The 27,874-nt window shown below is 54.7% G+C and overlaps 2 protein-coding genes across 5 annotated transcripts; one reads left to right on the top strand and one right to left on the bottom strand.

The window, feature by feature from the left end:
- Positions 1-301: 301 nt before the first annotated feature.
- On the bottom strand, positions 302-25,595 carry CFAP70 (cilia and flagella associated protein 70). Of its 4 annotated transcripts, none has more exons than XM_048320599.1 (28): positions 25,519-25,595; positions 23,203-23,314; positions 20,788-20,974; positions 20,398-20,493; positions 19,993-20,072; positions 18,782-18,955; positions 18,207-18,389; positions 17,705-17,796; positions 16,557-16,683; positions 15,358-15,492; positions 13,753-13,887; positions 13,132-13,209; positions 12,580-12,668; positions 11,044-11,104; positions 9,670-9,861; positions 8,925-9,056; positions 7,982-8,107; positions 7,365-7,498; positions 7,151-7,266; positions 6,849-6,995; positions 5,844-5,939; positions 5,099-5,187; positions 4,235-4,387; positions 2,771-2,932; positions 2,508-2,597; positions 1,373-1,474; positions 596-643; positions 302-414 (listed from the first exon to the last, which is right to left on the bottom strand). In XM_048320599.1, exons 2-28 carry the CDS (start codon positions 23,308-23,310, stop codon positions 334-336), a joined length of 3,213 nt encoding a protein of 1,070 aa, XP_048176556.1. In that variant the 5' UTR covers positions 23,311-23,314; positions 25,519-25,595; the 3' UTR covers positions 302-333. The 4 variants fall into 4 exon arrangements, with proteins under 4 accessions (XP_048176556.1, XP_048176553.1, XP_048176554.1 ...); XM_048320596.1 differs by lacking the exon at positions 25,519-25,595 and adding an exon at positions 24,157-24,267; XM_048320597.1 differs by lacking the exon at positions 25,519-25,595 and adding an exon at positions 24,157-24,266 and having other exon boundaries at positions 16,557-16,656.
- On the top strand, positions 24,601-27,873 carry MSS51 (MSS51 mitochondrial translational activator). Its single transcript, XM_048320625.1, has 6 exons — positions 24,601-25,243; positions 25,535-25,690; positions 25,904-26,028; positions 26,198-26,761; positions 27,252-27,345; positions 27,419-27,873. Exons 1-6 carry the CDS (start codon positions 24,951-24,953, stop codon positions 27,687-27,689), a joined length of 1,503 nt encoding a protein of 500 aa, XP_048176582.1. The 5' UTR covers positions 24,601-24,950; the 3' UTR covers positions 27,690-27,873.
- Position 27,874: the final 1 nt, after the last annotated feature.

Genomic DNA, 27,874 nt, shown 5'->3' with positions numbered 1-27,874 from the left:
GCTCACACCCCCATTACCCCGTGCTGCCCCCGTGTCCCCCGTGTCCCCCAGCCCCGCTCACACCCCCATTACCCCGTGTCCCCCCTCCAGCCCCGCTGTCGTCCCCTCGCCCCCCCCCACCTGCCGCCATGGCGCGCGCCGCCGGCTCAACTGTCCCGCGCGGCCGCAGCCAATCAGCGGCGCGCTCCCGCCTGTCACGTGATCCGGTACCGCCCCGACCCCGCCCACTCCGCGCTCTGGCCACGCCCCCCGCCCCTCCCCGCGGTCGCGACGCGATCGCCACAGAGCCGGGCACGAGCGCTCGGGGCCAGGGGACTTTATGTGCCCGGGGGCTCACAACGAAGGGTTGCCGAAGCCGAAGCGGCTCTGGGTGGCGTGGATCTCCTGCAGCAGCTCGGAGTTCTGCAGGCCGAGCTGCGGGAAAGGGGAGCGCGCTCAGGGCCGGGCTGCCCCGCAGATAAAGGGGCCGTTCGGTGACTCGGCTGTGACACCGACGGGACGGGGATCATCCCGTGGCACGCCCCGCTTAAGGGAGCAGGGTGAGCGCTTCGTGCTGCCCCCAGCCCCGCCCACTCCGCAGCGCACGGACACAAACCTTGACGGTGTATTTGTAGCACTGCTCTGCCTCCAGCTGCCGCCTGCCCTGCAGCCGGCACACAGCACCGGGGAGCAAAGCGCAGGGCGGGTTAGGCAGGAAAAGACCCTCGGGACCATCAAATCCAACCATTCCCCAGCACTGCCAAGGCCACCACTGACCCCAAGTGCCACACCCACACGGCTTTTAAATCCCTCCACGGATGGTGACCCCAGCACTGCCCTGGGCAGCTGTGCCAGTGCCTGACCACCCTTCCCATGAAGGAATTTCCCCAATATCCAACCTAAACCTCCCCTGGCCCAGCCTGAGGCCGTTCCCTCTCCTCCTGTCCCTGTTCCCTGGCAGCAGAGCCCGACCCCCCCCCCCCCCGGCTGCCCCCTCCTGTCAGGGACTTGTGCAGAGCCACAAGGTCCCCCCTGAGCCTCCTTTGCTCCAGGCTGAGCCCCTTTCCCAGCTCCCTCAGCCGCTCCTGGGGCTCCAGCCCCTTCCCCAGCTCCCTTCCCTTCCCTGGACACACTCCAGCCCCTCAGGAAAGACATGGGATCTCAGTGAAATGATATTTGTAAGAAGCTCAGCAGGGAGGACGTGCCCCAGGGCAGTCAGTGCCTCAGGGTGGTGCTCTTTCCATCCAAACTCGATTTCCCAAGCACAGCCCCCAAACATTTTATCACTGAGCTCTACACCAGCTCTTCAGGTTCATGAGCAGATGCCAACCCCTCTTCCCCCCCCAGCCCGATAAACCCCCCTCCATCAGGCTGGCAGGGGTTGGGCACTCACGTGCAGGCAGATGAGGGTGAGATATCCCCACACATCAGCGTTGGTGTTATTTAGGGCATTGGCTTCAGAGAGAGCATCTTCTGCTTCCTCCATCTCTTTCATCTTGAGGGAGAGAAGGAGAGGCATGGACAAAGAGCAGGCAGAAAGCGCTTCCCAATGGAACAGGCATTGCTCTAACAGCAGAAGAAATCAGTGCAACAGAAGCTCCTAGCAGGGCTTCCCTGATAGAAATGCAGGGGAAAGGATTTAGGGCACAGACAAGGAGTTACCCTCAGTGCCAGCATCCGGATCCCCAGTCTGGAGCAGGAGCTTCCCACTGCTGATCCCTGTGGGATCACTCACTATTTCTAAATTAGCCTCCAGCTGTAAGGAAAGCAGCACAAACCCCTGTTCCTCCAGGAACTGAGTGATCCAGCTCCATGAGGAAACACAGCTGTATTCCTGCTCCCTATGCCCGCTCTGCAGCAGCTCTGGGCAGGCAGGGGTAGGGGGTGCCCAGGCCACCACTCACCTCCCTGACCTGATTCCACAGCCTCCCAGGAGGTAAACATTTGGCCAAGGGGGAAACAGAAGTTCAAATTCCTTCCCTGACTGCTTCCTCAGGCAAACTCCCTTGAAGGAACCTGGCAAGGTGTCCCTTGGGGAGATGCTGCACTGCTGGTGGCTAGGTGTCCTTGGCAGCCCTTCAGAGGCGCTGGATTCCCTTGGACAGGGAAAGCACCGAGATTCCTCCCTGCTGACATCCCACTCAGTGCCTTGGTGGTGACGTGCAGGTCATGTGCAGGCAGGAACTTGGAGCAGAGCCCCGATTGTTTGCCATGACACCCTGGGGAAGGAGGTGCTGGCAGTAGCTGGGATGAGGGGGAAGGATGGTTGCTCCCAGAGCAGGGGCTGAAGGTGACATCATCCAGGTGTTCCCAGAGCAGGGACTGAAGGTGACATCATCCAGGTGTTCCCAGAGCAGGGGCTGAAGGTGACACTGTCTGGGTGCCACGCTGGGGCTGTCACAGCACACAGGACACGATGGCTCACAGGCAGCCCAGAGTTGCTTTAAACCAGGGGATCCTTCAAAAATTAACCCTGTGTTCCGTGCCACCAACAGAAGCCCAGAGGACACGAAGGCAGCTGCACTCACCCTGTAGCAAGCGATGCCCACGCCCAGCCAGGTGAGACAGGAGGCAGAGTTGTCACAGGCGAGCAGGTAGATCTGCTTGGCCCGGCCGTACTGCCAGGAGAGAGACAGACACGTTCCCTCTGCATCATCACATCACTCCACACACAGGGATTTGCCAAAACAGCCTGTTTCCATGGGACTCAGACACCCACTGTCCCCACTGCTGCTGGGGGAGTGATTTGTTTTGTGGTAACTTCCCCTCCGCAGCCTCGCTGGCTCCTCACCTCTTTTTCTTCCAGGTAGATGGAGCCCAGGCGCAGGTAGACAATGTGCATATCCACAGCATCCTCCACAAAGCTGATGACTCGCTCATAGCAATTCTTTGCCTTGTCAAAGTCCTTCTTCAGGTAGCACAGGTGCCCTTTCTGAGCCCAGACATTTGGATTCTGTGCACCAAAAACCAGGAGTGAGACATGGATGGGAGAAACACCTGGGAGGGGGGCTGGGACACCTGCAAGTAGCAGACAGGAGGAGCTGAGCAGTGTTCAATTGTATTATCACAACTCCCTGTGCAGTGCTCCAGGCTGGGGATAGAGCGGCTGGAAGCTGCCTGGTGGGAAAGGAAGGACCTGGGGGTGCTGGTTGGCAGTGGCTGAAGCAGAGTCAGGTGTGCCCAGGTGGGCAAGAAGGCCAATGGCCCCTGGCCTGTGTCAGCAGTGGCGTGGCTGGCAGGAGCAGGGCAGTGCTCGTGGCCCTGTGCTGGGCACTGGGGAGGCCACAGCTCGAGTGCTGTGTGCAGTTGTGGGGCCTCAGTTGCAGAAGGACATTGAGGGGCTGGAGCGGGTGCAGGGAAGGGAACGGAGCTGGGGAAGGGGCTGGAGCCCCAGGAGCGGCTGAGGGAGCTGGGAAAGGGGCTCAGCCTGGAGCAAAGGAGGCTCAGGGGGGACCTTGTGGCTCTGCACAAGTCCCTGACAGGAGGGGGCAGCCGGGGGGGGGTCGGGCTCTGCTGCCAGGGAACAGGGACAGGAGGAGAGGGAACGGCCTCAGGCTGGGCCAGGGGAGGTTTAGGTTGGATATTGGGGAAATTCCTTCATGGGAAGGGTGGTCAGGCACTGGCACAGCTGCCCAGGGCAGTGCTGGGGTCACCATCCCTGGGGGGAATTAAAAGCCGTGTAGATGCAGCACTTGGGGACTGGGTGCTGGGGAATGGTTGGTCTTGATGATCTTAGAGGGCTTTTCCAACCTAAACAATTCCATGATTCTGTGATATCGGCACAGGGTTTATGCAGAGAGTCAAGGTCAGTGGGCTGCCTGCAGGACACCAGCAACGGGATCCCCCTCCAGCTCCCTGCCCAGTGCCCTGCCTACACACAGCATTCCCAGGTATCACCTTCCCCCTGCCTTCCTTTCAACCTGCCTCCCCAAAGCCACCTTCCCTGCAGAGAGCTCAATAGCAACCTTGTTTCTCATGAAACAGAACCCGACTCGCCCACACAGGGAGAGAGGATCAGGATGTATCTATTCAAAGAGAAAAGAAAGGGAGATGCTGCAGAGGGAAAGGCAGAGACAGGCTCTGAGATGCTGTCTGCCTGTGCAGGGAGTGACAGGAGGCTGTGAGGATGGGATAACAAAGAGAGCAGTGCAGCAGCCACAGCCCTGGCTGCTGAAATGCTCTGGACTAGGAATGGTAAAGTGGAAATGAAGCAGGAGCTCTGAGTTCACACACACTAGGGCTGCATGGGAATTACCGTGGGGTCGATCCGAATGGCCTCGCACACACATTCCTCACATCTGGGGAGGTCTTCCTGCAGCGAGTAGGTCCAGGCTAGTGCCAGGTAGTAGGCACAGGTGGGGCCTCCTTGAAGGCTCAGCAGCTCGTGGGCCAGTGCCTTGTGAACAAACTGGGGAGGAATGACACAGGTGGTGGTTAGGGGAGCAGGGACACCATGGACACCCCAGCAGGACGGGGCAGGAGGGCTGACTGACATCCATCTGACTTCCACGAACAGAAAACACAAAGGAAATTTCTTTTTCCCCTCTTTTGAATGTTGGTCTAGTGGAAGGTGTCCCTGCCCATAGCAGGGGGTTGAAATTAGATGAACTTCCAGTTCCCTTCCAACCCAAACCATTCCATGATTCCATCTAGTTGTGTTTTGCTTTAAGCAACTCTTTCTGCCATGTCAAATTTAGGCAGGCAGCACAATGTGGCAACCAGAGAGATCCCAGAGATGACTCGGTGGGACAGGAACATTCCACAGCTGATACAAAAATCACTCAAACATACATCAAGGGAGCTCAGGCATCTTGGAAGCATCACAATAATGGATCCCATCTCTGAATGCACAGAGAAGAGCACCCTGCACCGTTCCTGAGCTGGCTGTTCCCTGTGCAGCAGGCAGTGCTGGGCTGTGTGTTCACAGCCAGCATTGTGGGCTCAGTACTCTGCCTGGCCACACTTTTATATCTCTGGGCAATGGTGGCTTTGCTCCCTCTTGTGCTCGGCCTCTGGAGTGGCCATGGCTCATTCCCTGAGCCCAAGAAAGGGGCTGGCTGGAGCTCTTTGGGAATCAACCAACCTCCCTTCCCACTCCTTCACTCCCTGTTAAACTGACCCGGACAGCATTGACTTTCATCAGGAATTCCACTGTCTTCATGAAGATGGTGCAAGGAGGTGGCTGAGGTCCTGGAGCAGGACATGGTGCTGCAAGAAAATGTGTCTCTGTCAGTCCCAAAGTGGGGTTTTTATTTCTGGAGCCAAAGCAGGGCCTGACATCCCAGTGGGGACAGAAAAATCCCTGCAACATGGAGCAAAACCCAGGAGGTGGCAGGGGAGGCTGAAGCAGAGATTAACTCAGCATTTCTTTCTGAAGGGCTTAAGTTTTGTAGAAGATCTGAAAAGAAATTACGCTCTTCACCCACTAATTTTCCAGTCCAAACCCAGAGGAAAAAAGGTGGGAATTCATGAATGATGCTTGTCAGAGACAACTACTGTGAGGCTCCTGCCTCCCCAAACCAACCAGGGGGCCCTGAGGCACCCAGCACTGCCATCTCCACCACCACTGGGGCTGTGGAGGAGGCAGATCACACACCACAGAACCTGAAGGGATCCCTAGGGACACTTTCAGAGCTGGCATCTCAGGAGGAAGAAAAGGAAGGTGCAGGGTGCAGTGACGTGAGGGAGAGAGCTGCATTCACCTGCGGGCTGTCCATCCTGAGATGTGCTGCTCTGAAAGGCAGGGTGAACCTGCTTTGCCTGCAGGCCTTGGCATCATGGGGGCCATGGCTCACTGCTCCCACATTACTCCCCACCATTCCCACAGGACCATCTCCCAGCTCTCCACATCCCCATTCCCAAACCTTCCGGGGCTTCCTGCAGTGCTGTAGCCTCTTCCTTGGATGTCACACCCTCCACCACCTCTGGCAGTTTGTCAGCTGAGCCATCTGGAATCTCCTCTGGAATAAAACCCCCAACAACCATTTGGTGGAAAGCCATAAACTGCCCAGTTTAGAACATGATTCAACAACAACAACAACAAAAAAATAGAGAAGAGAGAAAATATAAAAGATCTATCAGGTTTTAAAAGCTGGGAAGAAATTTCTTTGCAGGAGGCAATACCTGGGGCTGGGGTTTTGAGCACAAGGTTACCATGTGAAGCCAGAAACAGATATAGGATGAGGCAGGATGAGAGGAAATGGCCTCAAGTTGCACCAGGGAGGTCTAGGTTGGATAATAGAAAAAAAATTATTCACAGAAAGGGTGGCCAGGCATTGGAACAGGCTGGCCAGGGCAGTGGTGGAGTCCCCATCCCTGGAAGTGTTCAAAAGCCCTGTGGATGTGACACCTGGGGACATGGGTTAGAGGTGAACACAGCAGTGCTGGGTTAACAGTTGGACTTGATGATCTTGGAGGTCCTTTCCAACCTTAGACATGCCACGATTCTATGAATATCCTTTTCCTCATTATCAGAAGGGACAAAAACCCACATGCCTGAGGCACTGCATGAGTGGTGATAACATTAAAAATAAAGTCAGTCAGCATTTCCTGCAGCCTGGCCAAATATTTGGGACTCAGGACAGACAGTCTCAGCTCAGGCTGGACTCAGAGAGGCTCCAAAGGAAGCCTTGGCCTCAGGGTCACTGCCAAGCTGCTGGTTTGCCCTTCGGAGTGGTGAGGCAGAGCTTTGTGAGCTGTGTTGGGAACTCACAGTGACAGCTTCCATGGAATTCTGTTCTAGCTCACAGTCTACATCTTCTACCGTTACCCTTTGTACTTCTCCTCTTAAAAATTCTCCTCTCCTTCCACCGTTGCCCACACAGCTCCAAGCCCCTGATGTCAGGACACCTCCTGGGTTTGCCTGTTACCTGGGGCTGTGCTGGGCTTTTTCCCTTCTGCCTCAGCAGCCTCAAGGATTCTCCTCTCCTCCTCAAGCTGTGCTTGCAGGAGCTTCTTAGCCTCACGGAAGTTCCTTTCTGCCTGAATATAATTATTCTGCAGCTCATAAAACAAACCTGTGGGAGAGATAGAGCAGCATCAGCAGACACCCAAAGGAAGCAAAATCCTTCCTGTAGCCCTCACCTCGGAGCAGGGAGAAGAGGATTGGGAGCAGGAACAATGCATGGCTCTACAGGAATACCTTGAGCACCAGACTGGCTTGGTTTTGTACCTGAGAGGGTCCAGGCTATGATGCTGAATGGCTCCAAGCAGCAGGCATCCTCAAAGAAAATCTCTGCCTCTTCATAGTGCTGCAGCTTGACAGCCACAATCCCACAGAGCAGCAAGCTGGGGCAGGGGCAGAGCAGTCAGCCCTGCAGCCCCAGCAGTGGTGGGGGGGATACACTCCCCACCCTCCCCACCCACCCTCCAGGAGCACTCAGCACCTTTGGGTGTGCTGGGGGTCCAGACAAAGGGCCTTCTTGAAGCATTCCTGGGCTTTGGTGGCATCCTCGTGCAGCAGGCAGAAGGCTCCATAGTCCAGCCAGGACTGGATGCTGCACTGGTCCTGAGCTATTCTCTAGACAACAGAGATTATCACTGGAGTCAGGCTCAGCACATGCCATGGACTGGGGAGACAGTTCTGGAATGACCATGGCTTCCCTGGCCACCCCAGTCCTGTTTAGCAGGAATCAAGCCCTTGTTTATCACATGCAAGGGTGTCCCCTAAATGGGATCATGCTGGAAGCCCACTTCCTCTAAGCCTCCTCCACCTAACACGTGTCCTCCAGCTCCAGCTGACGTCTCCCAGGGCCCAGTGTCCCCAGAACTGACCCAGTACATCCCATTTCCCCTGGCCTCAAGGCTGGAGTCCAGGGACAGTCTCACATCCTGCAGAGAGCAGCATCTCCCTGGAAAATCCCTCCCATTCAGCCTGAGTATCCTGGCGATGCTCAGCTCCTTCCTTCCTCTGCCACAGCCAGGGCTGGCTGAGCTGTGAGCAGCAGCCCCACTGTGCCAGCCCACACAGGTGATGGGCAGGAGAGAACTGGGGCTCCCTTACCTGCCTGTAGAAGAGAGAGGCCAGTTTCAAGTCCCTGTTGGCTTCAGCTTCACGAGCAAAGAGCCAGAGCTGCTTATCGGTTGTGCAGGGTGTAGGGGTAGAAGAAACATTTTCCCCAGACAGGAGCTGGCAGGGAAGGAGACAGAGTTAGCCCTGGGGAAGGGAAGAGTGGTTCGTGCGATCCCAGTATGGCAGCAGGTCCCACATCAGCACCACACACAGTACAGACCAGTATGGCTGGGGCTGGGCACTGGGAAAGGCAAGCTGCTCTGTGGTGGGACACATTCCCATCATTCCCAGGTACCTCTGCCACACAGGGACAGGGCAATATCAATTTTTACAAGGACATGGAGGGACAGGACAAAGGGAAATGGCTTCCCACTGCCAGAGGGCAGGGTTAGATGGGATATTGGGAAGGAATTGTTCCCTGCGAGGGTGGGGAGGCCCTGGCACAGGGTGCCCAGAGCAGCTGTGGCTGCCCCTGGATCCCTGGAAGTGTCCAAGGCCGGGTTGGGTGGGGCTTGGAGCAACCTGGGACAGTGGAAAGTGTCCCTGCCCATGGCAGGTGGTAGAATGAGATGACCTTTAAGCTCCCTTCCCACCCAAACCTGTCTGTGATTCTGTGATTATTCACAGCATTTCCTAGATCAAGGTGATGACAAACTTCTCACTGGTGACCCCAGCTCACACTCTGCCAGCCACCCTCCCCACGTGCCAGCTACAGCAGCTCTACCAGGGGCATCTCACACATATCCCAGCATCAGGATTTTGAGCAGTGGGATTCAAATGCACTGGACCTTGCCTCGAGTGTGGCTCATGGTCCACATGTGACAACTCCAGCAGATGAAAGCATGAGCCTGCTTCTGTCTTGAAGGCAAAAGTCCTTCACATGCCCTGGATCCACAGTGAAGCCATGGTCCGAGTCACCCAGATTTGCCCCTACCTTGTTGAGGGCAATGTGCATGTGGCCCACGAGGAACACGTAGAGCTCACTGAGGAATTCCTGGAGCTGCCCCTGGTTCTCAAATGCCTCGGTCTTCAGGTATTTCTCCCTCACAATCTTCACCACAGAATGCTGTGGAGACAAAGGACATTGAACAAGGCAGGTTCTCCCCCGTGCCCCCCACCAGCTCTGTAATCAGACAGAGACAGAACATATTCATTTTGCCTGAAGCTCCAACTTAGTTTTGAGAAATAAATCCAGCCCACCACTGATAAAAGTAAAAAAAGCAAGCAAGGGGGATTTCCTTTCCCACCTCCCTGACACACCCTTTAGGGGACAGCATGTGGATGGCTCATCTCCTCAAGACAGAGAGGGGGTCTCCAGGAAGAGCGTGGCTGAGGCTGAGCAGCTGAGAGAGTGGAACCTCCTTTCCCTGCCAAGGCAGACTGGGAATGTGAGAGCAGCCAGCTTTGCCTTTCTCAGGTTATGAGCATGGGGCAAATGGATGTGACTAGCTCCCATTGAAAGGAAGTGTTCTCGTGGTGTGGGACCAAAGCAGCTCGGTGCCTGCTCCATTAGAGGGGAATCCTGTCCCCTCAGTGCCCACTGCAGCAGCTCCAGGTGGGAGGAAAGGATTCTGGAGCACCACATCATCCTGAGTTACCACCATGGGAAAGCAGTGCCTCCCTGAGAAACTGTCAGGGCAAAACAAGCAAGGAAGCAAAAAGCACAAAGGAGTCTTCACCTTTAGCTGTTCCTTAAAAGCAAAATATTTCCCAGAGGTATTGAGCTCATAGTTGAGCTGACGCCTCTGTTCCTCCAGGGTTCCATGGTCTATCATTCCCTGGCCAGGCAGCTGCTTCCCAAAAAGCTCATGGTATTCCCTCAGGATGGCAGCAGCAACACTGGTGACACATTTTTCATAAGCTTCCACTGCCTAGGAAAGACATAAATAAATTTCACAAGCCACTTATGCAATCAACCTTGATATGTATTTGATTTGCCACAGCCCACGCCTCCCATTAACTCCACCTGACTCAATTAGTCTGTCACACATCCTTTCCTGTCCACGCCTGAGGGCTGAGAAAATATCTACAGGTAAACACAAAATCCTTCCTGCTAGGATTTTCCATCACAACCCAGTATTCCAGTCACTGCTACCTCTCCTATAGCAATATAATTGGCTGTGAGTAAAATATATCTCATTTACTGGGAGCCCTGAAACCCATGGCCAGCCCTCTTCAGCAGAATCTGTAACCTCCGTAATCTTGATCCTCAGAAATTCTTGGTGACCCAAGAAAGGTCAGGGCTGATTCTGTTCAGGTTTGTCTGAGTCTGATGAAGCACAGGGGCTGGTCTGAGACAAGAAATTGTTGGGACTGTTTACAGGATAAATGTAAGGTTCTGGTAGCCTCTTTTCCCAGCATCCCATTTCCTTCCTTCCCCATGGCTGCCTTCCCTCCCTTTGCTCCATCTCTCCATCTCTTCCCTTTGAATGGGATGTGAACACAAGTGATGAATGGGTTCCCAAGGCACACTGCTGTGGAGATAACACATACAGGCATTTCCTTTTCTGTGTATTTCCTAGGATCATAGAATATGTTGAATTGGAAAGGATCCACAAGGATCAAGTCCAGCTCCTGGCCCTGCACAGACACGCCAGCAATCCCACCCTGTGCCTGAGAGCATTGTCCAAATGCTCCTGGAGCTCTGGCAGCCTTGGGGCTGTGCCCATTCCCTGGGGAGCCTGGGCAGTGCCTGGGCACTCTTTTTCTAATATCCATTAAAACCTCCCCTGGCACAGCTCCAGCTGTTCCCTCGGGTCCTGTCACGGGTCACAGAGAGCAGAGATTGAAGCTGTCCCTTGTGAGGAAGCTGCAGACCCCAATGAGCTCTGCCCTCAGTCTCTGCTCTCCAGGCTGAACATTCCAAGTGACCTCACCACTCCTCATATGGCCCTACTCCCTTCTAGACCCTTCACCACCTTTGTGGCCCTGCACCCTTGTCCTCATCAAACCTCATCTCCTTGTTGCTGTGGGCTGAGAATGAAGTCTCTGTTGTGTGAGAGGGATGAGGGCAGGATGGAGTGGCAGAATGGTGGCAAGGCTCTCACACGTACCTTCTTGGCTCCTCCTGTCCAGGGGGGCAGCTCAGGTTTGGGATGAATCATCTCCTTGACCCTGTCAATGAGAGCAGAGGAGAGATCAGCAGATCCACTGCCCAGGATGTTGGCTTGTGGAGTGGGAGGACTCCAACCTGCCATCGTGTCCCTGAGACACCTCACAGGGACCTGGGAGGAAAACTGAAGTCTCAGACCAAGAGTGACCAGGTCCCTACAGCTGATGGTTGTGGCTCATCATGACAGGGCTAACATTTACTGCTGACCCAAAGTGCTCTCCTGGAGTGGCAGATCTGACTCTTGGAGCTGCTGGTTCTGTAGAACAGGTGTAAGGAAGGAACCAGCTTGAGGAAAGCTCTGTAGAATTTGGTCACTAAACAGCCCAGGCCACTCTTTAACTAAGATTTTATTAAGGTGAGGATGGCTGAGCACTGCAGCAGGATTCTCTGTGGAGTCACCTTCCCTGGATATATCCAAAAACCATCTGGACACAGAGTAACGTGCTCTGGGGAACCCCGCTTGAACATGAACGTTGGACTAGATGACCTTCAGTGGTCCCTTGCAAACTGAATCATTCTGGGATTCTGGACTTAAAATCCTTGGTGCCAAACCAACCTTAATTCATTAAAATTTTTTTCAACATTTCCTGCTTGCTGGACACCAGAACACCCTCAGTCCTCAGAACACAATCCAGCCCACCAAGCCAAGATGCACACAAGCAGGTGAACAAGGAGGAGTTATGCTGAATCCACACACACTGCAGAAGAGTAGAAATGTATAAAATAGGCCAGGAAAAGGTCTCTTCTAAAAGGAGCTCAGCCTGATCCTCCTGGAAGACAGCAGGCAGCCGTGAGGACAACACACATACCTCCAACGAATGGATGATATTTCTGTTTGAGAGACACAAACCTGCACCTCTTATACTTTATTAATCTGCTGCATTTTCTATTTTTTTATTCCATAAATTAGATGTGTTATGCCTTTCTAACCCATAACACAGCAGGGCTGCCACTGGACAGGAACTGGAAGTCCAGAAAAGCAGCAGAGATGAAAGAGCAGCTCTGCAGCAGAACAACATGAAAACTAACACAAAAGCTGAGGAATGGGTAAAATATTGTGAGAAAACTTCTGGAAAGCTAAAAATGAGAGAATGCTCTGGTGAAGCAACAGCAGCACTACCCAGGACAGTCCATGCTGGTGGCCAGGACTGACCAAGCCACTGAACATCACATGCAAGAGGCAAGCACATGGGGATTAGTGGGAAACAAAGCCCAGACAGGAACACAGACACTGCTGTGCTGCTCTGGTGTCTCTTGTTTTGAGAGGGATGGCAGGGAGATGCCAGCTGGGATGAACAAGTGTTTTCCCAACACACCAGATGCCACGTCTAAAGCAGTCTGGCCAAATCCTCCCCCTGATTCCTGTGGGCTTTGTCTCAGGCCCTCTTTATGGAGTGTTCCAAGGGGGGTTTGCTGTACAAGCCTCTCTCCACCCTGCAGAGAGGAGCTGTCAGCCCCACAGCCCATCCTCACGCACCGTCTGACGAGCTCCTCCCACAGCCGCTTTGGGACCAAGGGCCTATCCAGCTTTATCTCCATCACCAGGAACGTTCCTGCCTCGCTGTACTGTGGAGATAAACATTGCTCTCTGGGTCGTGCTGTCTGCAGCCAGTGCTGGCACAATGAAATACTGAGCACACAGCCACAGAGCTCCAAACTGCAGAGATCCAGCTTGTTTTATAACCCGCCCTCGGCATGAGTTACAGCAGCAAAATCCAGCTCAAGAAACCAGGCTAGGGAAAAGGAGAGAGCCCAGATAATCAATCTGCCTGCAGAAAGAATGTGCATTCCAGAGGAAGAAGCCAAAATATGAAGGGATATTTTAAATAAATGCCTGACAATTTACAGAGACCTTCTAGCCCAATGCCAGTCTGCTCTCCGGGTGGACGTCACTGGAAGAACTCTGGGACAGCATCTACATAAAACATCCCTTGTCCAACTCACTCTTGAGGAATTTGTGTGAAAGGTGTGAGACACCAGCATAGTGATGCTCTACAGTCTTTCCTTCTCTTTGGAGAGACATAATTACCTGTCCTTCAAGGAGATTTGTGACATTTTCAGATCCTCCAGTGCCATCTGACAACTGGATTTTGGATGGGTTGAGTAACTATTAGGAAAAAGAAAAGATGTCTCTTGTTTCCGACTCAATAAATCTCGTATCTTTGCAAGTTCAGGGTGTGAGATGGTGCATTTGTTCAGGCAGCATGTCCTACGATTTCAGGGAAAGGGAAAGCTGCAGCTTCCTCACAAAGAGCAGCTCCAATCTCTGCTCTCTGTGACCAGTGACAGGACCTGAGGGAATGGCTGGAGCTGTGCCAAGGGTGGATTAGGCTGGATATCAGGGAAAGATTCTTCCCCCAGAGGGTCGTTGGGCACTGTCATGACCCCAAGGCTATCAGAGCTCCAGGAGTGTTTGGACAACACTGACAGGCACAGGGTGGGATTGCTGGGGTGTCTGTGCATAGCCAGGAGTTGGACTCATGATCCTTGTGGATCCCTTCATGTTGAGGAGATTCTATGATTCTAGAATAATGAGTATCTCTCAGCTGGCTGAGGCAACACAGCATCCATCCCTGGTCCCTGCATGTCCCAGCTGCCTGTGACGTGGAAACAGAGCAACCATGGTGCCATGTGCCTCCCTAGACCTCACCGTTCCACTGGAATCTTTGTCTTCCTTCTGAGCCTTAGTGGGAGCAGCTCTGGAAACAGGAGAGGTCCCCAACCCTTCCTTGGCCAGACTGAGCTGTGACCTGAGATCCCGGAAAATACTGTGCTGAATTCTGGTCTGAAAAATAGAGGGAACAGAGAGAATCAAGGGACAAAGCAGGCTTCCTCACTCCTTTGCCTTAACCTCTCACATCACAGAGCACACTGTCAGGGTCTTAAATGCATTAAGAAGTTTTGTAACCTCATTCTCTCCTCCTAAAGTTCAGCTGCAGGTGCTCCAGGCCAGCTCTGATCCTGTGTAGCCCTGAAGCCTCAGGTTAGGCTTTGAGACTCAGTGAGGTCTCTCCATCTTCCCTCAAAGAGCTGTGTTATCACTGAGGACTGGCCCTTGACCCTTGCCTGAGATATGTGGTGAACATGCTGGAATCCAGATCCGAGATCCTGAGTTCCTGGTGGGATCCTAGACCTGCCCCAGAGCTATGGACTTGCCTGGTGATGGGGACTGCTGGATGAATCTGGCTACTCTCACCATGCCTGCTCTACACATTTTTGGGGTCCCCACCTGCCTGATAGCATCTCTTGGCTTCCAGCGCCTTCTCTGGTGTGGAGCAGCCTCCCTGACACACACCAAGGAATGCAAGGAAAGGGTTTGTCAGACTGTGTGTTTACACCGTGTTTGACCACCTAGACAGGCTGTTCCCTCCCACACATCCTGGTTACAGGAATTGGGCTAGCAAGAGTTATGGGGATCCTGGGGAGAGGATGGAGTGGCTGTAGGGAAACTCCTTAGAGCAAGAAGCAACCCAAAGTATCTCGTGACAGGTAAGTGGCACAGGACAAGCAGCACCGTGCAGCCAAAGGGTCATTATTCATGGCAGGGAAGCAGAACCCAGCAGACACACTTGTGTCCACCCCAGCTCTGCAGCAGCCAGTGGGAGCAGGGATCAGGAGAAGGGCTGGAATTCACCCGGCTCCGGCACCTGGACCGCAGCCCCACAGGGAACGTGGGTGGTAAAACCAGGCTGTGCATCTGCCCTCCTGAAACAAGCTCAGGTCTGTTCCAGGAGGGATAGACTGGGGGAAAATGGAGATGTAAGTGTCACTCTTAGTAACAGAGAGGGAAAAATGAGAAGACAAATAAACCTCGGTGAGCTAGAGCTGAAAGAGCTCCAGTGACAGCTTTTTTGGTGGTTGCCGGGGGTAACGCGATCCTTTTAAAGCCACTGTTTGCTCTTCCCAGCAACACAGCTCCCTTGCCTATCTTCCAGACTGGGGAAAGTGGAGCATGCTGGCATAGGAGGGAGTGAAGTGAGATTCAAAGCCTCTCTCAGCCCCCAAACCTGCTCACAGCCCCCCAGAAATCCCCTGCCTTGGAGAAATCTGCACCTAAAAGCTTGTATCATTATTTTTCTCCATCAACAGAAGGGCACTGACGGTTCAGATCCAGCTCCAATTACCACACTGCCCGCTCCCAAACACCCTCTGTCCCTGCTGCCTGCTCCCAAACACCCCCCTGCCCACACTGCCTGCTCCCAACCCCTCAGTGCAAAGCCAGCTGCAGAGCTGGAGCAGAGCCTGCTGCTCTCACCTTCTCAAACACCTCGCTGTCCTGGTAGCTAAAGACACGGAAGGCCCCTCGGATCTGCTTCACCCCAGGGCACAGCAAATGCATCATGTTGACATATGCCACGCCATGGAAGGCAATCTGCTTGTCCTCATCTCCCTGGAAACACAGAGCAAGGGACTGAGATCCTGAACAGACTGTTATTCTCCTTAAGGGAACAAGGTCACCAATCTCATTAAGAGGAGGCCACACAGCAAACTGATGCACCTGATGAGCCAGTGGTTCTGTCACTGGCATGCAGCCGAGACAACCTGGATGAACACACTGGAGTCATTCCATATGTAGAATATTAATTTTATCCCAATCCCCATGGGGCAGCTTTTCTCTCTAATTCCTGCACTCTGCTATTCCTCAGGATGGTCTTGTTGAGATACAGCTGGAAGATTATCAGCTGTGTGGTTAGAAATCCAGGTGATCCTCCCAGAGTTGTGCATCTCAGGTTGGACAGAAACCAAATGGCTTAGGAGGTGTGGGAGGCCTGGTGAGAAGAATCATCATCAGAGCTACAAAATCCTGGCACTGGTGAGTGCTGAGAGGGATTTACACCAACTTATATGACTTTGCCCTGGAATAGATTAGGAGCTCTCACACAACCAGCTGCCAGGAGCAGAACCATTCTCTAAGGGGCTGTTTCTCTGCTCAACCCCCCTGGTTTAGATGCAAAAGCATAACTTACCTACAGCCCGAGAAAGAATGCATGAACTTCTTCAAGGTTTTCCAAAACCCCATTGGCTAAAGATCAGCTCAGTGAATTACTTCTAATTCTCTTCAAAGCCAGGCTGGACAGGTCTAGTGGAAACTGTCCCTGCCCGACACAGGGAGTTGGAAGGAGATGGAGTCGGAAGGAGATGGAGTCTGGGGTCCCTTCCAACCCAAACTATTCTGTGATTTTAAAAGGTATTCTCTCCCTGTCCCCTTTCCACTGAGCTACCACAGTCCATCAGTGAGAGCTATAAGGAAAAAATATGACAATATGACGCTGTATCCATTTAACAGCCCTATAAAGCTGATTTTTCACAAAGCCTCCTGCTCTCTGACTCACTTTGGCTGCTTCAGGGATGATTTTGGTATCACAAAGGCCTCAAAAGGAAAATGCCTGATAATGCAATGCTACTCCACGGGCCAGACCCCACTTTTACCTTGACAGCTTTGCTGGTTTTTACCTTGTCAGCTTTGCTGGTTTTCCCTTTGCCACCTGAGGCCATGGACATCTTGCAGAGCTCCACGGGCCAGTAGCAGCACTCGGCAATGCGCTTCTGCAGGCTGGGCACAAAGCAGATGCAGGATGCACTGAGGAGATGCAGAAACCCAGCTGGAGACCCCCACCACCCTCCTTTGTGCTCCAGCAGCCCCTCTTGGGTTTGCTTCGCCCTATTCCCTCAGCAAACACCCTCTGGCCATGGGTGCACTGATTTGGGGCAGGATGGGTACATTTCCTCCTCTATCCACTGCTGTGTGCATTTATGGCACAGCCAGCTTTAAAACAACTGTGGGAGCAACACACCAGGTTTTTTCTCTCCCTCAGTTACTTCAGAAATGAGTAAGAAGGAATGTGATTAACTTTGGTATAAATCCTGAATTGTACGGAGCAAGTGGATCCTGAGCTTGCATTCAATGTGGCTGGTGACTCTGACACCAGCAGGCAGGTGGATGGATGCGTAGGGAAAAGAATTTTAAAAATCAAACAAGATTGAAGGGAGTATTTCCCCACAAGGAGTAATTTGGCTGTGAAATGCACAGGCATGATTCAGCTGAGGCCAGAAAATAGCAGGATTCAAAGATAAATGGAACACTCATCCTGATCTTGAGTGGATCGGGAGCTGCTACAGGCAACACTTACCCAATAAAAAAGCAAATGAAGAGTGCCTACATGGAGTGAAAGGTTTGTATGTGTTTGGGATTCAGTAAAAACTTAATTAGCAGCTCAGAGGAGAGCTGTGGAGACCACTCTACTCCATGTCTGCTCACCATAACTGCTGCCCCTTCCTTCAAACCATGGACGGACCAGCCCCCAGCCCCAGCTGCTGGCAGCAGGAGTGAGCATTTGTGGCCTGGAGACAGCAGCTCCAGCCAATTCATATTCTCTCAGCACAGCAGAACAAAGCTGCTGCCAGCAGTTCAAGGCAGTTCAAGAGCTGTTCCCTTGCTCAGGTGAACACTTGTGGCCATGAGACAGCCCCAGCAGCCATGAGAGGTGAGGCAGAGCCACAGTTTGACCCCAAAGAGGTCCAAGAGCACCTGCACGTTGCTGCTCCCTGCCTCAGGTCATTCATCTGAGCATGTTCTGGGGTGGGTCCCTCAGGTCCCTTACACAGCCACTGCAGCAGCGTCCAGGTAACAGCGCCTTTCCATGTCCCACACGATTCTCTTTGTGCTCTCTGCCTGCCTCCTGAATTCCCTGTCCTGTGAGAAACAGTGTGCAGTCAAAGCCAGGACAGCAAACTCCACAGCCTGCATCATCCTCAAAAATGTCCCCAGGAAGGAATGTGAGTCAGACAGAGGTGTCCAAGTGCCCATAGCCAGGCCAGCCCTGCTGAGAGGCTGACAGCCTTTCCTGCAGACATCATCAGCGTTAAGTGCCTGGCTCACAGGAGATAACACAACTCCCAGCCCAGCAGCCCAGTGTGGGTGTTTTCTGGGACCAGACCTGCCATATTCTCCCTTGGGATACCTCCTGCAGTGAGTCAGCATGCCTGCTGTCCCAGGGGAACCGTCTCTGTGATGGACACTGCACAGTGACCACCCATCTCCCTTTCATATCAAGTCTCTCAGTCCCTTCTGGTTCTCTTCCAAACCTGCCAGTCCTTTCTCACCTTGCTTCTGGTGAGGTCTCCATCCTCATCCTCATAGGGCCCACCAACAATGAAGGAGTTGGGTATGGCAAGAGCACCAGGGGCCAGGATGGTACCAAGGGGCCAGTTTTTGGGCCGGGGCAATGGTTCTTTTTCACCATCAGCCTTCAGGATGCCGTTCTGGAAGAGCAATAGCAATTCCTTCTAGAGAGACACAAGAAACAAAAGATTTGCCTTTCTAACAGGAGCAGGAGCAAGAGCCAGCTGCTCCAAGCTGGGATAACAAAGCAAAGCAACAGTACAGGGTGCCTGGCTTGGAAAATGCACTCCACCACACGCATGCAAAGAATGGAATAAAAATAAAGAGCCACGTGGAAAAAACCCTGCCAGTTTGAATCCAAATCTTTCCAAACAGACCTTTGTTTGTGTTAAAGAAACACGTCACGCCACAGAGACTCTGAGCCCTGCCAACAAAGGCTGCTGGTGCACAGGCACGGGAGCTGTGCACCCCACGTGCCTGGACACTTGTTCTGTGGGGTGGGAGAACAACCCAAACCCAGCCAAACCCCCTGTCACTGTGCCTGGACCATTCTCACCTCACCAGCTGCTGGTATTTGCAAGCAAGCCATGTAGTTTTGCTGGCCTTCGACGGTAAAGACTCCAGGGACAGAATAAGCTGCCTCCATTGTGATGCTCAGGAGGTTCCCACTTGAGAACTGGGTGGCAGAGAGCAGGAGCTCTTTGGTGCTCACTGTCACTTCAAGGCCACCCTGCGAGACAAGGATAAAGCAGAGCCAGTAAATAGACAATTATAACTTGCCTGCACTTAGGGAGAAACAAGCAGAAACCCAAGGCCAGAATGTATGATGTTATCTTGTGCCTCATCTCCGATGTAAAAGAAAACAGCCCAGCACAGGAAAGGAATTTCAGGACCAATTTGGCTCAATTGTGGTATTTGTTTGTTTAAAGCACAGCCTAGCTGAGGTATGGCACATGCCCCAGGGGTCTCTTAAAATGAGCTGTGGAGAAAGAGGCAGGGTCTCATGAAAGGAATCACAGAGAAAGAACATCAAGGGTGGAAAATGATGCTTTTCCCCTGGTGATTCAGAGAGCCACAGCTTTGCCTCTGCCCTATCTCCATGCTCTGTGTGGAGAGCCTTTAATTACCTGTCCCAGCCCCAGATGGATGGTGTGTGAGGGAAAACCAGCTGGTCAGCATTTATTACCTGTCCTCCCTAATGAGTGCCCCCCCACCTTGCTCACTGTGAACTCCTCTTAAACACAGAGCTGGTAATGGGATACCCACCCTTCCACTTCGCTCCCGGTGCTCACTGCAGGCAGGCTCAGGAGCAAAATTGGACACATTTTCCCAGCCTCATACTTCATTCCCTGTTTTAGTCACTGGGTACTTTGCAACCTGCTGAATGAATAAGGGCCTCGCAGGAAAGGCAGTCAGTTTGTACAATAATGGACTCAGACATTTTATCTGCAGAAAGGAAGGCTAATAAAGCTGGGCAGATGACCCTGCCGTTGCCTTTTTGGGGGTTTTCAGCACTGTGCTTTCCATCTTTATTATTTTTTGCAGAGCAATTGGGTAGCTGCACACATTAACATTTCCCAGCACGACTTCACCTATCAGAGAGAAGTAGGGACAGACGTCAGAGGGAGCGGGAAAGGCCTCCAAGCCTGTAACATATAGGGCTGTACCACATCCGTGATGAGCCAGGCAGCTGAGTCATGTTCTCCCTCCCATTAAAAAGCAGCAGAGAGCTGAATGAGGAAAGGAACAGTTCCAAATTCCACATACCGTGGCCTTGGGGTGAAGCTTCTCTGATGAGGAGGCAGGCACTGCATACAAAGGAGCAAAGACCTTCAGTGAGCGCACTCCTGGGAAGAAACAGGAATGAGAGCAGCCTAAAGTGAGACCCTCTGCAAAGAATCATAGTCATGGAATGATTTGGGCTGGCAGAGACCTTAAAGATCATCTCGTTCCAGCCCCCTACCATGGGCAGGGACACCTTACATGAGGCAAAATCATGGTCTAACTCTGAATGCTGAGCTACCCTCTCTCCCCCCCGAGTCAGATTTTGTAGAGCTCTGACGGTCACTTTGTCAAAAGGAAGTAAGTTGTAGTCAGGGGTCCATAAGCAGAGATCAAAAAGTGCCAGGGAGCAAGGAGTGGTCATGTAGGCTGTGGAATTCGATGCTGTACCTTGCAGCAGAGGTAGAAGGTCCACCACAGCTTGGCCAAGAGGAGTGATTTTCTCCGGTTTTTTCTTCTCCCTTGGCCCCACTTCTAGCATGGTCACTAGGGAGATAAAAAGAGAGGAGCTGGCAGAGTTCCTTGGACCAGCAGGTCAGGCAGTGGGGAGGGTCTGTGTCAGCTCGGGCACATGCTCCTCTTCACCTCCCAAGGCTGACAAGCACAGCAAAGCCAAAGGAGCACCGGCCAACATGAAAGGGGATTCTTCCAGCTGGCAGAGATGGGCAAGAAGTGCTGAGAGCCCCCCACTGCTGCTGCTTTAGTGCTATTCCTGAAGCAGTGACTCCTGCAGCGACAGCACCCGGCTCCAGGGTGGGAGATCTGGCACCAGGTACTTACAGAGCAGTGGTTTCTGCACAATGACATCCAAGGAGTTGGGCCCATCGGGGCTGCACTCAAAGCTGGTGCTGAAGTTGTATTCTGCTGTCCCACTTGGCAGGACATCAGTCTTGGGGGAGTCTCCCAGGACTTCTCCATTGTACTCCACACGTACCAATGTAACCAGCACGTTGCTTTTGAGAGTTTTCTGTCAAAAAAAGAGCTCAGTGAGCAGCTGGGTCTGCAGCAGCATCCCAGGATCAGAGTTCCTCTGGCAGCAGCTCAGGTCAGTGACCAGGATAGGGCTCGCTTGTGGGGGTCTGTTCTACCACAGGAATGGGGAAGAGAAGCAGAGCTTGGACCTCACCCTCCCATCTTTAGGAGGGAAATTTCCTGCTCCATGATGCCCCAAGGATTATCAGGAGCTGTGGCAGGGGGAGATAGAGAGGTCCAGGCTTCACCTCAGGAAAGACATATCTAAAACAAATCCCAAAATACTCCACTGATATTTCTGTACTTCCAGGAAGCTTGAGACCTTTGCTGTCTCCTAAGAAAGCAGCTCCTGAGCTAGAGGGATGAGCTCACAGGACACCTGTGCATGTCACATAGTGCAGAATGTCCTGAAATGGACAAGAGAAAACAGCCTTGAGTTGTGCCAGGGGAGGTTTAGGCTGGATATTAGGGAAAATTTTTTTCACTATAAGGGTGGTCAAGCACTGGAACAAGCTCCCCAGGGAAGCGGGGGAGTCCCCATCCCTGCAAGTGTTCAAAAGACATGTGCATGTGGCACTTGGGAATATGGTTTAGTGGTGGTCTTGGCAGTGCTGGGTTAAAGGTTGGATTTGATGCTCTTAGAAGCCTTTTCCAACCTAAACAATTCCATGATTCTATGAAATCAAAGGAAGGGCTCCAGCAAGCTCTTTGGGAGCTCTGCAATTTGTTGTTACACCACCTTCATACCACTTTGCTTTAATCAGAGATGAGGAGATTCAGATTTTACTTTGAATTTCAAATGTCTAAACAGAGGGGCTTAAACAGGGCTGGAGAGGGACAGTGAGGGTACAGCATGTGGCACTGGGGTCCCACATGGGCAGCATCTGGCACCTGCACAGCAAAGGAAGTGCTGGGCAGCAGGTACAAAGGGCTCCCTGCAGCAGAAACACGGTTTAGTTCTCAATGCACAGAGAAGTGGCTGAACACAAGGACCATTGTACCCAAACCCAGCTTTTCCTTAGTGCTGAGCCACAGGGATGCCTAACCCGCCCTCAGCTCCCTCTCTCCCTGTCACTGGGGTAATTAGTTGCCTGCTGGTTCTTACACAAAAAGAGATCTCTTTCACTTGGTTTTAATTTTCGGCCCTTCTCACTGTCTCCTTGAGCATACATCCTATGAATGGCTAAACAGAAGAATCCAATTAACCTTTCCCTGTACCATTAATTATCCAAGGCTCCTCTCTCATCCTTCTCTACATTGCCTCTAATTAAGCAGATTCCACACTTATAGCCAGAAGTGGATTCCACATTCTTACAGCCGGATTTTTTTTCATATAGTTGCTGTGATTATTGCCCTTTTGTAACCCCCCCTCCCTTCTGTACAGCCCTTTCTCACGGTGGAGCAATCAGAACCACAAAGCAACATTCCAGATGCAATCAATCCATGAGTCTTTTCTTCCCAGCATTGTTTATCCTCCTCTCACCTCATACCTCACCTAAGCTGCTGTTTGCTGAATCTATCAGTGTAAGAGGTACTTCAATACTACAATGTAAAAGCCTCAAGCAGGTGCTTTTGGATTGCTTTTTCTGTCTGCTGCTGGAGCAGAAGCAGGGATTTGCATTTTTTCTGCTTGCAGCAGGAGCTGAGCTTCTCCTCCACATTCCCTCCCAAATGCCAGTGCCTCTGGAATACTTTAAGGACAGCTGAGTGCATCACATGGAAATCACACCAGTGGTGGCTTCATTGGCACCAGCTCATAGCCTTGCACTGGATCCACTGCCTTTCTAAAACCAGAGCCACCCTATTGCTTTCAATATGATTTAAACAGCTGGAGCTGGGATGAAAATCTGGCTTTACTCCCAAGGTGAGGTCCTTTCACAGGTATTTATCTCACTGATCACATTCTCCCTGTGTTCTGCTTAAAAAACCTGCCATTTACATACAGTTAGAGGAGGCAGGGAGGTACACTTCACCCCAGTATCTCTGGCCTGCTGCTAGGGAGGTGCGTTCCCCAATTTATGTGCCTCACAAGCTTTTTCCTCTGTGTCAACTCCTCAGCAGGGAGGAGGAAGCCACAGCGTGGCATTGCTGAACCTCTGATACCCCCACCACTCCTTCCTTTAGCCTTATCACCCCCCAGCTGCTCTCACAGGGGATCCCTGTGCATAGAGAATTGCTCTGGCCTTGTTTATTAAATTAGTACAGATATTTTCAGAACTTTACCAGGTCCTGAGCCTTCACGACTGTGATCTCTACTGGTATTGGCTGTGACATACTGGGAAGAGATGCAGCAGCGTCCTTCCCACCAGCCAGCTCCACAGGGACCTCCATGGCTCTGCAGGAGAAAGAATGAGGAAAGAAACATGAAACTGCTCCGTTCCTCTCCCAGATACCTCTGCAGGACGCAGCAGTGCTGGTTGTGAGCGCTATTCAGGGCTTGGCTGTCAAAACACCATTGAAAGCACAGGGCTTTGGCAGTGACGAATCTCTCACGAGGTGCAGGGGGAGGACTGGGAAAAATGTAATGTGAAAATAATCCATCTCTGTAAGCTTCACTCAGCTGCAGCTCCCAGGAAAGGTTTGTTATGCCAGGCTGCTCTCAGCTCCCAGCACCGGGTACCTCTCTGGCTCTCTTTTACTCCCTGCTTAAGTAAATGGTGACCCCGTGGGCCCAAGGCTGGCAGCTGCCAGCCCGTCCCCTCATGGCTCCCACATGCCGTGGGGACCTGGCTCCATCTGTTCCTCAGGTTTGTGAATCCCTCCGGATTCCCTCAGGGCGCCCCAGGGACTCCACGGCCCCCTCGCCTCACATCCCCAAGGCCTGGCAGCCCCCTCAGGGCAGCACTGCTGAGCCCGGGGGTGCTCTCACCCTGCTGTGCTCCTGCAGACCCTCACCGACGGTCCCGAGGGTATCCAGCAGCCCCTCACCCACGGACCCGGAGGTTCTCCTGCCCCAGAATGGTCCTGTAGCCCTTCACCGATTGTCCCGGGGATCTCGCCGACCTGGGGTGCACCTACAGCCCCTGACCCACGGGCCTAGGGGCTCTGCTGGCCCGGGGGCTCCTGCAGCCCCTCACCCACGGGCCTGGAGGCTCTCCTGCCCCAGAATGCTCCTGCAGCCCCTCACCGACAGTTCTGGAGGCTCTCCCGCCCCGGGGGGATCCTGCAGTCCCTCACCGGGAGCCCGCCGGGGCAGCGTGCGGCGCCGGGGCTCGAACCTGCGGCCTCCAAGACTCGGTGGAGGGCTCGCGTCCCGTAACCACAGCGACGCGGCTGCTCCCGCCGGACCCCGAAACCTCGCGGGACCCCGGCCCTTCCCCGCGTGTTTGGGGGCGTGCCCGTGAGGCCGCGGCCGCCGCCATGATGGGTGTGGGCAGCCCTCACCAACCCCCGGTGGGGCGGCGGTCCCCCCGGGCCGTCCCGAATGAGCTGGCGGTGCTGTAGGGCCACCATGTCCCCCTTTGCAGCCTGGTGCGCCCGCCTGCTGCCACAGCCCACTGCTGGCCTCCGCCCCGGCTGGTAGAAGCCGCGGTGCCCACCCAGGCACTCCCTCACACCCCACTGGGGGCTCTGAGGGGGTGGGAGGGGGTCCCCGCAGGCCGGGCTGGGGTGCGGGCCCTATGGCGGGGGGCTGAGGCAGTGACTTTATGTCCCTGTGGTGACAGAGGGGTCGCACGGTCTTCGGCAGCCCCCCAAGGTCCCCCAGATTTTGCAGTGTGGGACGCTACAGCGCTTTGGAGCACCCCACTGCCACCAGCGCGGCTTTTGGGGCGGGAGCCGGACCCCCGGAGCGGGTTGGCCCGTTCCCGGGGAGGGGATGCCCAGAATAGCTCCGCTATCCGATTCCGAGGGGCCACGGCCGTCTGCACCGCCGGCTCCTGGGGGCTGACATTTGAGCCCAGCCGCGGGCCGGGACGGGCCGGGCTCCGGGACTGCTCGGGATCTCCCGGCATTACCGGGATAGGAGCGGGATGGCGGGCGGGAGGCGCCGCGGGGGTGGCGGGCGGCGCGGGGGACCCCGGCAGCACCCAGAGACCCCCGGGCCGGCCTCCTCGCCCGCACCCGTGTCTCCTGCAGCCGCCACGGCCCAGCCAGCCACAGGCGCTGCCCCCAAAACAGGTCGCTCCAAGAAGGCCCCGGAGGAGCCAGCGGCGAGGGCTCCCGACGTGGACTCGCTGGGCTTCCAGGCCATGGACCGCAACGTGCCGGGGCTGTCCCACGTCATCCTGCAGAAGCTCAACATGAAGAGCTACGAGGACTACAAGTGAGTGAGCACCCATGGGTGCCAGTTCCCCACCCCCTCCCCCGGGCAGTGCATCCCGTGTGTCTCCCAGCAGCTGGAGCAGCTCCCATGGCTCCTCTCACCCTCCCGGCTCAGCCCATAGGGAGCGCATGGGCTCCTGGGTGGACCCCTCCAGAGTGCCTGGCTCCCCATCCCCACCCAAGCCAGGATGCTCCTGGCTGCAGCTAAAAATCTTGGCAGCCTCAGAGGCAGGACATCAGCCCCACCGTTGTGGCAGTGGGCTGTATTCTGCTCACCCTTTGATGTCTGCAGGTCTGCCATGGACGGCAGGAAGAGAGGCAGCGATTTTGGCATCCGGACGTATTTTGACATGTTCCAGAAGATGGAGGACACCTTCAAATTTTGTGTCGAGTGCAAGAAGCTCCCCGATGCCCTGCCGGACCCCAAAAGCCTCCGGCGTTGCAAGAGGTATGGTGGGGAGATGGTCTGATGGCACAGGGATGGATCCATCCCTCCTTTCCAGCCTGGTGGCTGGGGTGAAGTGAGGGTTGTCTGACCCCAGTGCCCAGCTCCAGCCTCCAAAACAGTAACACAGCCCTGAGAGGGGGTGGCAGGGAGCCAGGCTCGTTGGGCTGGTTTGTGCCCCCCCTCCATGGCTGGGCATGCTGCCCGTCTGCCCAGGTGCCAAAATGTGTACTACTGCGGTGTGGCATGCCAGCGTGCCAACTGGCCGCTGCACAAGAAGTTCTGCAAGAAGCTGAAGCTGGTGGCTCTGGATCGGCTGGTGGAGTGGCTCGTCTTCACAGGTGGGGCATGTGTCCCCCCAGGCCTGCCTGACCCCCGTCCCAGGCTGCTCAGGTCCTGTGGTGGGATGTAGTGTCCCTTCTCCAGCCCCACTCCCACAGCACAGGTGGGACAAGCAGCCTGGGCTGTGACACCACCACTGCACCCTCCAACCTCCTCCTGCCTCCCCAGGAGACATCCCATTTCCCACGGAGACCTGGACAAAACCTGCCCGGGACGTGAAGGGCTGGGAGGACTGGTTCTCCATGCAGGAGCAGCTGGAGGAGAAGCTGGGTGCCATCGTGGCAGGCCGGTACATGACCCTGCTCTGGGCCAACGCCGGGAAGCCCCGGCCGGAGGACGCAGAGCTGCGGGAATCCATCCGGCGGCTGGTCACCGACTTCCACTCGCGGCCGCTCACCATCGGCCTGGGACTGCGGCTCTTCGGCATCGACCCTCTCACCAGGCCCCTCACCGTGCACGTGGTGGGGGCTTCCCACGTGGAGACCCTCAACACGCGGCTGACAGACTACGACGAGCTCACACGGATGTTCCCGGGGCACCAGGGCGTGGAGATGGTGATGGTGGGGGTGGACGTGGTGGACGGACCCATCATGAGGCCACCCCTGACCACGTTGGCACCCCGAGGGAGGGTCTATCTCAGCAGCTACAAAGGGCTCTACCACGACTTCTGGGAAAGCCACGTGGAGACCAAGCTGGCTGCCCGTCCTGACCTGGTGGTGGGCTTTCACCCAGGTAAGTGCCTGCACCATGGAGGGGTTAGACCCTCACACCCCACTGCCGGGATGGGGACATCCCTACAGGGCACATGCAATGCACTCCTCAGGGACTGCCCTGAGCACCATGGCAGCACCTGGGGCTGAGCCTGCAGGCGGCTTGGGACGTGCCCAGGGCTTTGCACCAAGGCACAGCGGGCAGCTGGGGGGGCCCCCTGGGACATGCCTGCCTCGTCTCCCCACCAGGCACTCTGTCCTGCCTGTGTCACCCACCTGCAGGTGAAACAGATCCTTCCCCTCAGGTCTCGGTGCTGTGGCTCAGCCCAGGACCCAGAGTTTGGGGTGCCCCACATGCTGGGGGGGAGCCAGACCCCACCTTGCTGAGGGCTGCCAAACTTACCACATACTCTGGGATGTCCAGCACAGAGTGGGTGCGGTTGGAGCTGGCTTTTCCCGGGGCCAGGGTGGGAAGGGAAAGAGGTGGAACCTTCACGTCTGTGTCCCCACAGGTTTCCATGCCTGCCCAGACCTGCTCGCGGGCTGGCTGCCCACCCTGCTGCTGCTGCGGGACTATGGCCTGCCCGTGCTCTTCACCGTGTACAGGTGAGCACGGCCCCGCCGCCCCGGTGAGCCGGCACAGACACCCAGTGATGGTGCCTCTCCTCTCTTCTGGCAGTGAGCAGGAGCTGAAGGCCTCCCTGCAGATCCTCGTGGAGCTCGAGACACACATTGTGGGCTACGCCAGCAACCCTTTTGCCTCACTGCGGCCCGAGCAGGTCTACTCCAGCCCCAACAAGGCACCTGTCTACTGCAGCTCCCACTACATCGCCCTGCTCGGAGCAGAGGCTGGGCTGGGGGCCGAGGAGCTGGAGGATGATGATGGCTGGCAGGGAGGAGAGCCCAGTGGTTCTGCTGTGGCTGGGGGCATTGCCCCAGGGCTGGGCTGATTCCTGCCTGCACTGACCACCTGACCCCCAGAGCCTCACCATCCCATCCAGCACCCCATTTCCCCATCCTGGGATCAGTGATCCAGACTCCCCTCACTGCACACATGCAGGCCTGGGGGATTCAGCACCCGAGCACAGGCATGGCACCCTTCCACAGCACCAAATAAATCACTACCAGCAACCAG

Source organism: Corvus hawaiiensis, chromosome 16 (genome assembly GCF_020740725.1).
Source record: "Corvus hawaiiensis isolate bCorHaw1 chromosome 16, bCorHaw1.pri.cur, whole genome shotgun sequence".
Taxonomy (NCBI): Eukaryota; Metazoa; Chordata; class Aves; order Passeriformes; family Corvidae; genus Corvus; species Corvus hawaiiensis.
Note: the sequence above shows the minus strand (reverse complement) of the source record. Positions and strands in the feature narration are given on the sequence as shown.